General features: G+C 36.5%; 2 protein-coding genes across 5 annotated transcripts in view; one reads left to right on the forward strand and one right to left on the reverse strand.

The window, feature by feature from the left end:
* Positions 1-647: 647 nt before the first annotated feature.
* Positions 648-8,096, reverse strand: LOC111493135 (DExH-box ATP-dependent RNA helicase DExH8). Of its 4 annotated transcripts, none has more exons than XM_023142756.1 (14): positions 7,858-8,096; positions 7,326-7,503; positions 7,025-7,198; positions 6,773-6,920; positions 6,151-6,453; positions 5,702-5,848; positions 4,740-4,920; positions 3,456-3,940; positions 3,234-3,378; positions 2,874-3,106; positions 2,608-2,799; positions 1,786-2,310; positions 855-1,111; positions 648-658 (listed from the first exon to the last, which is right to left on the reverse strand). In XM_023142756.1, the coding sequence occupies exons 1-13, from the start codon at positions 8,015-8,017 to the stop codon at positions 863-865; spliced, it is 3,120 nt and encodes a 1,039-aa protein (XP_022998524.1). In that variant the 5' UTR covers positions 8,018-8,096; the 3' UTR covers positions 648-658; positions 855-862. The 4 variants fall into 4 exon arrangements, with proteins under 4 accessions (XP_022998524.1, XP_022998525.1, XP_022998526.1 ...); XM_023142757.1 differs by having other exon boundaries at positions 648-664; XM_023142758.1 differs by lacking the exon at positions 648-658 and having other exon boundaries at positions 676-1,111; positions 3,456-3,578; positions 3,663-3,940.
* Positions 8,097-9,526: 1,430 nt separating this feature from the next.
* Positions 9,527-10,865, forward strand: part of LOC111493141 (NADH dehydrogenase [ubiquinone] iron-sulfur protein 5-B-like) — a 3,968-nt gene continuing 2,629 nt past the window's right edge. The window contains exon 1 of the mRNA XM_023142766.1: positions 9,527-9,783. Within this exon, the coding sequence (XP_022998534.1) occupies positions 9,634-9,783 (150 nt within the window). The 5' untranslated portion in view covers positions 9,527-9,633. The remainder of the gene's footprint in view (positions 9,784-10,865) is intronic.

The raw sequence follows: 10,865 nt of genomic DNA on the forward strand, positions 1-10,865 counted from the left end.
ATTGAAATACTATTTTAGTATTTATTTTCTAAATGTCTATGCACTCGAGGAGAAATAAGTTATGTCCAATCGATCTTCATAGACATGTCTATTTCATCGAAACTCTTTTCGAGACAGTACCTAGATTGTTATGCCTTTCGTGCGGGTCGAAACTTATCCGACAAGGAACTTCACTACTTTAGGACTGTTATAGTTACGGTCGCCGTTCACTAGGGCTTCGGTCGCCTGCTCCACTATCATCAGGTCACCAACTTCCTTGACCTTTCGATACTGGTCAAACGTCAGCTCCCATACATGGTCTTACAACTTTGCGGAGACTTGTGTTTTTGTTTTAAACTCATAGATTATGTTTTTATTATTTCAAAATTTTTATTTTTAAATTACGTCTATAATGAATGATTTTAACAAATTTTCTAAATATGGGTAGTATGATTAGGACTTTAGTCACATTTAAATTAGTATTGATAGAGAGAATACAAATTTGAGAAGTAGAGTTTTAATCAAAATTGTGCAGTACCTAGAAACGTCACGAAATGGTTAAAAAAAGACCAAAAGAAAAATAAAAAACGTTGGCTAATTTGGACAACCTAACAAATAAATGACATGAAAAAAAAAAACAATTGAACAAAGGAAGAGTTGCAGGGGACATATTTCCTTACTTCAAAGCCACGAATAAGTTAACTCACTTTACTAATATAACATCTTTTATGCTTTCTCCAATCCCAATTCCTAAAACTAAAACTATTCACATTACCATAGTGATCATAAGCGTCCTAAGTCCTTGCTTCACCTGGTCTTTTATAAGTTAGGAGGCTTCTTTACGTACGTAGAATGAATGCACACATGATATAAACCAATGAGTCTAAGGACGAACCAGTGAGATCTCCTTGTTACTTCTCTCGATGTCCTGTAGGCATCGATGGAGTGTCATACGGTAATTACCAAACTGGACGGCACTGGGTGGTTGCAAGACGAAAACATAGGAGATAGACCGAGACGTCAACATCGCCTTTTTAGTTGTTACTTTGTCTGGCAACTCACCGAAGCTTTTTTCGTCGTATGGAAATGACTCTGTTAGAGTGAAAAAGCTATCTCTCCCCAACTTCTCAACCTACAACAAAACAATGCCAACAAAAGTACTTTCAGAGTCCACAAAATGTATGGCAATTGGTAACTCACTGGATAGAACATTCATTAAGATGTTTCTATCATTTAGTTGTTGAGGATTGTTGGGAGAGGAATCCCACCTCGGCTAATTGAGGCCTTTTGGAATCCATTGGTACGAGGCCTTTTGGGAAAACCAAAAGCAAAGTCACGAGAGCTTATACTCAAAAGGGACAATATCATACCATTATGAAGATTCGTGATTCCTAACATGGTATCGGAATCATGCCTTTAACTAAATCATGTCAATAAAATCCTCAAATATCGAACAAAAAAGTTATGAGCCTCGAAGGTGTAGTCAAAAAGTGACTCACGTTGTTCGAGGGCTCCATGAGCCTCAGGGGAGGCCCAAGGAGGTTCTGAGGTGTAATTTGTTCAAGGGAGGATGGTTGAGAATTGTTGGGAGATAAGACACACATAGGCTAATTAAGGGGGCTGATCATGGGTTTACTTATAAGTAAGAAATATATCTCCATTACGAGGTTTTTTGGGGAAATTAAAAGCAAAGTCATGAGAATTTATTCTCAAAGTGGACAATATCATACGGTGGAGATTCGTGATTCCTAACACTAGTTTCAATCCTGAACAAAATTTTCATATTCAGAAAGAAGGAACAATTACCTGAAGTTGTGAAAATCTGATATTATTCATGGTGAGAATGACTCGAACCCCGTGAAGTGCAGTGGCCAACATCCGGACAGCCAGAAGATCAAAGAAATTATGTAGCAGAAGCTTCTCTATGACCAGATTTTCCTTCAAACTCGCAAAACGCGGAAACCACAATATACATTTAACATCAAACCAGGGAATTTGATTTTTCCCACTGGAAATGATGGTTTCATCGGGGTGGGAAAGTTCCCAAAATTTTCTTGCGTCCTTTAGTGCTGCATCGTAGACGTCTGAACGTGAAAGGTTGGTTGTACAAATTATTTTGGATGGATCGCAGTGACGAGCCAAGTTTGATGAGAAATGAAACCCGGCATCATCCATGACAAGAATGCTGCCACCTGATTTAGGAAAATATTTTTCAAGAGTCAAAGCATGAGCCTTTTCGTCTTCTGGCAGGCATAGAGTTGATTTAAATGAAGGAGAATTTGATGGACTCTGATCGTGAGAAAAGAAACAAGAAACTCCATTTCGACAACCCTGCCATAGAAAAGGTCATACTATTAGTTTTTTATGGGATTAGGGGAAAACCCCCCAACAAATCTTCGTGAAGCATATACTGAGAAGCAGCATCGATATATTAACCCAATTTCTTTTTATTTCTCATTTTTATTGACCCGTACAAGCAAAGCCTTAAATTTTATTTGATTGGATTTCCAAAAGCTAACAATTACTTTAGTCTTCAGGAAATGTAATCATCGTTCAAGCATTTCATTAGTCAGAAAAAAGATGGATATAATTGGCTCAATTTTCAAGCATCACCAGATAGATAGATACCTGGAGAGAGAAGAAAAATTTGCAAGTGGCTCTCCTTGATTGCAGTGAATGTGAAAACAAGCACTGATCGCCTCGATTGCAGGATCCATTGACAAAGTAAACACAAAGAGCGGTCCCATCATGGACATCAAAACCGTTGTTCAAAGAACTTAAGGACTGATTGTTTGGTTCTTTTCCATAAATAACTTTCATCTGTTCAAAAAAAAAAAAAAAAAGAAGTGTTAGTGAACAAACAACTTTCATAGGAAAGACAAAAACATGAGTACCTGTTTGATAACATCTGCCAACTTCCCAGCTACATGATTAGTTCGGGGATAGCTGGAAGCAACATATGGTAGAGATGCACAGGTTCTTGATTCACTTGATTGGTCAACTCCATTTTCGTGACATTTGAGAATGCATGAATGTTGAAACTGAGGAGTGTTGGATGATCTTAGAATGTCGCACATACCCAAAAATCTGGGTCGAAACTGGTGCAATGTATGTATGATATCTTCATCTGGAGTGGCAGACAAAGAAAAGTCTAGGATAAACTCTTAAGGAATATAAAGATGCAAAAGGAAGCAAGATCTGCTAAAATGAAATAAAGAACAATTGAAGCACGGTGATTATGATAAAGTCCATACACATTTCAGAGACGTGATTTAGAGATGAATGCACAAGACTGTGAAAAGAACACCATTCTTCTTCATCCTTGGAAGGTGTTGATGTCGTAGCTTGTATTTTATCAGACTTCACGAGTTTGTTCAAATATTCAACACGAATTTTATCCTATTAAGGAAAAGAGGACTAAATTTTATGCCCATAATTGGAAACAAAGTAATAACTATTCAAACCAAGAACTATACCTTATAAACTCTTTCCCAGAACTGGAACGCATGCAAGTTTCCTATCAATGCCATTTCTTTAAATCCAAGTGGAATTGTATCAATGCTCTCTCCATCGAAGTAGCTTTTTATGTACTCTGCATACTGTATCAGATAGCTTTCAAAGTTGATTAAAATGCAGGCAAGTGTTAAATAGGGGAATCCAAGTAAATAACAATCAAGAAATACCAAATTATTCTCTCCGAACGGACGAAGTACTGGTAAAGGCTGTGTATCCATTAATATGCCAAGCAAAATTCCTTCATGGAGCATTCCAATGTCTCCAAACTTCAGTATCAGCACAGAAGAATCAAAAGACAGTGAGAAACTGGCTAGTAGACTTCCATAATATGTAGGTTCATATCGGCCTCTTGGAGTTTTTTTAAGTGCTTTCATGCGAACAAGAAGATTCAATGCATCTTCAACAACATTGCCATCAGGTGGATCGAGAGCTTTCTGCAGCAAAACTACAATCGGTGTTCCATAAATCAATGTGCATCCAGTTTAGATAATAGTAACACCATATACAACCCATTATATACACGTACAAAATGTTAAAAAAGAACAACACCAGAGGATCAACAGCAATCATACTAATTGCCACAACCTAGTCAATAAGTGTACACCTACACTTTCAACAGACATACGTAGACTATTATTATTATTTTTAATTAATTCCAGATCGGTTTATCAAAAACTATAACTAAATGAAATTAAACAAGTGTATTAATCAATTAGACTGCTGAATTTGCGTTTGATGATTACTGTAAAAAGAAAAACAGCAATGGATTTCATCCATGGATATGACAGCATCCTATTTACAATAAAGCTAATTTAATAAAGATCATATACTAAAGCTCATTCATATGAGAAGGAAAGTATTTGAGGATGGGAGAGGGGACTTTCTTTTTTCTTTGTCTAAAGTTCTAATTCCATCAAATTGAAATTTGAACTTAATGTTGTAAAGTAATGCTCTCCATTAGTTGAGTTTCCTTTTTACTTACGTCTATGCAGGCTACTTTGTAGCTGCCAGTTATTGGGGGCAATATTGGCTTTTTTGGGGGGTGTGTTTGAATGTTTTGGTCGATCATATCCTCCTTAAACTAGGCAATGAAAGTTATGAACGCCCCTCAATATGTTTTTGTGATTAAAAATAAATCATTCATAAAAAAGGGAAAAGTATATCCTCCTTAAACTAGATAATGAAAATTATGAACGCTCCTCAATTTAACAAAAAAAGCTTTCACCAAGAGAAAACTATCATACCAGTTGGATCGTTAATTGCTTTGGATTCTGTTGAGCAAATTAGAAGCACTTGCTGCCTCAATGATAACCTCAGTATAGCTGGTCGTTCAAAATCTTCAAATTTGTGGTAAAATGATCTTGGTACCAATCGATAAACTTGGCCATCACAGGTTCGACCAGTCCTTCCTCTACGCTGCTCAGCCTGAGGCATATTGCAGTATAAAGAGATGAAATTAGTCAAATTACCAAACTCCTTTTTTTGGAAATTCTGCAGTTATATGGAAGTCCTCAATCTGACTTCTCATTCACATTTGTAACATTACAAATTGTTAAGTTCATCTATTGAAATGGGTGGGTGGGGGGCTATCAAAGGTGATAATCACAAAAAGGAAGTAAAAGTAATGGATAGAAAGATATGTATTTGATAGTGAGAGGGTGGTGAGTGGAGAAAGAATCTAAAAATGAAAACATAGAAAAGGGGAGAGTATAATTCTTTAAAGGTCCACTTTAATACAAAGTAATAAGAATGGAAAGCTGGAAGTACGGAGGTTGGAAATTGGAGAGTTAAGAATAGGTTGCTTGTGTTTTATTTGTATGATGAGGAATGAGAATTGTAGAAATGTAATATAGATTCATATTTATACATTATCTAAAATCCAACTATATTGTTGCCAAAGCCCAATGGTGGATATGTACTATGCCGAATGTAGGAAGGCGTTCTGAAGCCTGTCTCTCCTTTCATTACCATTTACCACAAACCAAACACACTCTATGAGACAAAAGGGGTATAGCACTAAAAGTTAGGTCCTTCGGTGTTTCTGCAGGTGCAATCATATGTTTTATCTTCTGAATTATATAGATGTACAATAATGAATAGAGAATCTCATTAGAAAATTATTGTTCAAAAAAAAAAAAAAAAAGCCAAGATGTTAAGAGTAGAACTTAGGTGAACAAGATTTGACACAGTATACCAGATCATTTACCTGAGATTTAGAAATCCAGACAACCTGTGCGGAGTCCTTTTTCTGATTATTATCCCAAAACACTTGTAAAGACCTGCATGTATCGATTACATATGCTACTTTTGGTATTGTGACGGATGACTCAGCAATATTTGTTGCTAATATCACCTGCAGGAAAAATTTTAAATGCAAGATGTTTGAATAACAGTGTAAAAAAAATTGAGACGGTTGCCCGAGCTTATCAAGAACCATGGGGTCATCAAATTCCAAACCAAGTGTGGAAGTCTCGAATGATCAAATATAGAGAATAAAACAGCAATCAACTTACAAGCATTGTCAGAAACACAAAGCATTGTCAGAAACACATTCAAATTAGATGTCATATCACTTGCTTTACATCTAAATTAAAAACTTTTATATCACCTTTATTTCAGGATTAGTCATTTATTGTTTAAAAAGGGTGGACGTACCTTACGATGTGATTTCCAAATCCTCATTGCTGTCAAGGCTTGCTCAATGTCAATACTGCTATGTAAAATATAAACCTTAAAAGAACTAAGTGACTTCAGAAGATGCCACTGTTGCTCCAGTGAATAATACGTGGGAAGAAAAATCAAGATACTCTTTTCAATGTCAGACTCATTCTTATGAATATGCAACAACAGATTGTGAATCAGTTTGTGCACTTCAGGCTTAATTTCCACAGAAGATGTGGAAGAGCTGAAACCATTAGAAGATTGTAAATCTGACTCAATCCCAAGTAATTCATTTACCTGTCAATGGAGAAATAAATCATAATTAAAACAAAATAACTCAGAGACTATCACTTATGTTCTATCAGCACAATTTCGTTCTAAGATCACTGCTTGTCCTATACAAACATTTTTCCATATATTTTTAAGTTGCAGACATAGTTCTAAACTCCTTTCTGAACATGGTTATAACACTATCAAAACAATCAGCACCAAAGTAATTCGAAAATTGCTAGCACATTGAACCAACTTCCAAACATGGAGCAAACATACACAATCATGTGGTTTACAGAACCAGTAAAGTACACAACATCAATCACAAAAAATAACAAGGGCTCACCTCTTCAAGATATGAAACCTTACATTCAAAGAAAGTTTTCTGGCTTGAGCTAGGGATTGCAAGCACTTCAACACGTTCACCTCTACCAAGTTCCTTGAAATAATCTCTATACCTTCCAATATCAGCGGTTGCTGACATCAATACCACCCTACAAAAATTTAAAATATTAGCTCCCGAGTGTTATTTGTGGCCAAATCAAGAAAAAAAAATTAGTTAAATTTCTAACAAGGACTGGTAAGGGAAAGAACTAACCTGAGATCATGGTTCTTCAACAGAAACTGCTTCACGCACACAAGAACAAGATCAGACTCCACAGATCTTTCGTGCACTTCATCAAGTACAATCACCTTGTAATCGAGTGCCTTTAACCCCCTGTCTCGCATTTCTTCCAACAAAACCCCAGCCGTTTTGAAAACAATCTTCGATCTGGATGCGTGAAGCGTGAAGCATTGGTAAAATTTTACAAGAATACAATTTAAAATACAGTAAGCAAAAACGACTTACAAATTAATGTGAAATTGAAGATTCAATTATCAACAGTTATATTACGTACCTTTCCGATGAATGCTTCGAGTGACCTATATGATATCCAACCTCTTCTCCCACGTTACAGTTACGAGCTCTAGCAACCATATTCGCAATGGCAACTACAGCAAAACGCCTAGGCTGCGTACAAAGAATAGGCCCCATGTCTTCGTCCAGAAGAAACTGAGGAATTTGAGAGCTCTTACCTGTAAACGCAAGGAAATAGAACCTAATAAGCAGAGATAGACCATAACTACTACAATCGAGCAAAAAAACTAGTAACAATACAGCTTAAACCGATAGACAAGCAAATAGCAAGCGTTGCCTTCCCGTAAACCAACCATCATCCATCCTCTATTTTCCATCTCTTCCCCATTCTCTTAAAAAATTCAAGTCATCGAGTACAATATGGCTAAGTTGCAGTACACACAAATGAAAAAAAGAATATATGTGTGTATAATCCATCAGAAACAACGATCATAACGAGAACTGTAAGTTCATGCTTCCTTCAACCAAAAGACGATAAACCACTAGTAATACACAGTACGAAGATAGCATACCACAGCCAGTTTCGCCGACGATAAGCGTGATGCGATTCTTGCGGATTTTCTCAACGATTCTCTCCTTGAGCGACATGACCGGTAAAGCAGAGAAATCGAACGGCGACGATGATAACGACGTCGACGAAGAAGAAGAAGAAGAAGAAGAAGAAGAAGCCATTGAAGCGAACCTTTTCGTCTTTCTTCTCTCTCAGAATGGTTCCTCTGGTCTCCGTAGTCGTTGTGCTCCCGCCTTTAAAGTTTACTGGACTGATCTAGGAAGGAGAGGAACGGGGATTTTATATCTTGACACGACGGTCACATGCTTGTCTTCGGTCATTTGACCAAAAGGTAAGGGTAAAATTGGAAATTTCTGGTGCGGAAAATGCTCCGAAAATTGGTTTTGTGTACGGCAAACTTCGTGCGCAAGGCTTTGGCAAAATACGTGGGCCCCGATTTTTATTTTCTCTCTCCGTTAGTTGTCCATATTATCACACGATTCATTCTTTATTTTCTCACTTTTTTTTTAATAATGTAAAATTAGTCGCACATAAAGTATATTTTTAATTAAATTATATTTTTCAAATGTAAATAAATAATTATAATAATAAAATAATAAAATTATTTAGAATTGACGTGTAGTCATAAATAACAAGTCTTACATAAGCATAAATATAACACGTTGTTCATATTTATAGAACATGCACGTTGTGTATATATTTGTGATTATTTGGACTATGTTTCTACTAAGTGTCGATTTGATCGACTCGCTATTTGTATTGTTCATTTTATTATTTTATGGTAAAAAAAAATTTGATGACTGCTGGTACATTTTCAGAACCTGTAATGGCTCATATCCACTACTAGCAAATATTTGCTTTCTTTTTGGGCTTCCCTTTAACGTTTTAAAATGCGTCTGCTACGGAAAGGTTTCTACACCTTTATAAGAGTGGTTATTCTCCTCCTAACCAATACGAGACATCATAATCCACCCCCCTTCAGGGACCAGCGTCATCGCTGGCATTCTTTCCTTCCTTCGATCAATGTGAGACCACCCCCTTGGAGCTAGGATTCTTACTGGCACACCGCCTCGTGTCTAGCCCCTTTGGAGAACAGTCAGAAGGCTGGCACATCGTCCGGTGTTTGACTTTGATACCATTTGTAACGGTCCTGACCGCTACTTATATGATAAGTCGAGTTGTTACAAAACCAATTGACTATAATTATATGACGACGACAATAATTGAACTCAAAATAAGGATAAAGAGTTATAAATTGACTCGAGATAAATTGTTTTGTTGACCTCTCGTGTTTGGGGATCATGTCTATTGGGTTCATAGGTATCACGATCGAACCCTTCTCCTTTCAACACCACATTTTGTCTTCTCCGACTGTTACGAGCTGGTGTCGATAGTCTCCTCTACCTTGATGCTAAAAACAACGCCACCACAGATAATCAATGGGTTTTGCAGTGAATTGGGGGCAAAAATGGAATTTTGATATATTTTTTATTTTTTAATAATAATAATAATTTACCCGTTGATTTTTTATTATAAAAAAGAAGAAGAAAGAAATCAATAATTAAGTATATAGTTGATTGGGATGTTATGCAATTTAGTAAATTTAAAATAAAATTACTTTTTTGCCCCAATTTCCCGCAAAACCCGAACAAAAATCCATTATAGTCGGGTAATTTTAGTCGCAAATTTCCACTCCGTCACAACGGCTCGAGTCACACCGAACATAACTCGCAAACCAGAGACTCCGATTCAGTGGTAACCTCGAGAGATTCATAAGATGGCTTCAGGCTGGGGAATCACCGGGAACAAGGGCCGATGCTACGATTTCTGGATTGACTTCAGCGATTGTATGTCCCGCTGCCGAGAACCAAAGGACTGTGCTCTACTCCGTGAAGATTACCTGGAGTGCCTCCACCATTCCAAGGAGGTGAGACCTTCCATTTCCCTTACTTTTTTTCACGTCTGTTTTGTTTTTCCTCCAATTTTTCATGTATAAGTTAGATTAATTGCCTGAATAGGGATTAGATGTGTGGTTCTTTGATTCTTCGAGCCTCTGATGCCTAATGCGACCTTGGCTCATGTTTTCAACATCGCATCCGGAGGCGGTTGCCTGAGATTTGGTTTAGATCTGTTTTTCTATACAACTACAAAATTTCTGTAGGAACTTAAATTGTGATTACTTCGATTTTCGAGGCTTTAGGAGCTAGTGATCGATTAGGGAAAGGTTGAGTCGTATCAATGAAAATAAGAAGGTTCTGTGGCTTCCAGTTCGAGTTTCACATTGTTTCTCAATCTTTTGATGTATGTTTTAGAGTTATCATTAACAAGAATGAATGTTTTATAAAAGCAGGGTGGAGCTCTCAGTCTAAGCTTCTTACATTTTTTGTTACTCGGATAATTAGAGGACGGGTTATCTCCTTTTTCTTAAAGTGAACAGCTTACCACACATTGCTTGTTATTGCTTATCACGATTGCCTCCTTTTTACTAAGTTGGATTAGTGAAAGTTATAGTCTTTTTAGGCATTCTGTTAAATCGCAACAGTATGATTTTATGCTTGTAAGTCCTTGAACTCTGAGGTTTCTGTCTATTTGATCCATGAACTTTCAACTGTGTGCTAAGATCACAAAATTTTCAATTTGATGATGAATATATCTATGAAAATTCTAAATTAATTGACATATTCGATATAAATTTGAATTTTAAGTCTAATGAAACCATACAATTTCAAATTTGTGTCTACTAATCTATGATTTTTTAAAAATTCGAAAGCAATTTGAAAATTGGATAGTTTATGGGCTAAATAGACACAAGGCTCAAGGTTTATAGACTAAATTTATTATTTAACCTCTTTTCCAAGGATATGAATATATGCACAATCTCTTTGGAGAAATAATTCTTGGAGGCCAGAACAATGTGATTGTGGTTTTATATCTTTGCATGTAAGAGAGAGAAACAAAGAAATTATGGTTTACCATGCATCCAAGGGATTTTTTTTTGGGGTGGGGGGG

Source organism: Cucurbita maxima, unplaced genomic scaffold, assembly GCF_002738345.1.
Source record: "Cucurbita maxima cultivar Rimu unplaced genomic scaffold, Cmax_1.0 Cma_Scf00018, whole genome shotgun sequence".
NCBI classification, from domain to species: domain Eukaryota; kingdom Viridiplantae; phylum Streptophyta; class Magnoliopsida; order Cucurbitales; family Cucurbitaceae; genus Cucurbita; species Cucurbita maxima.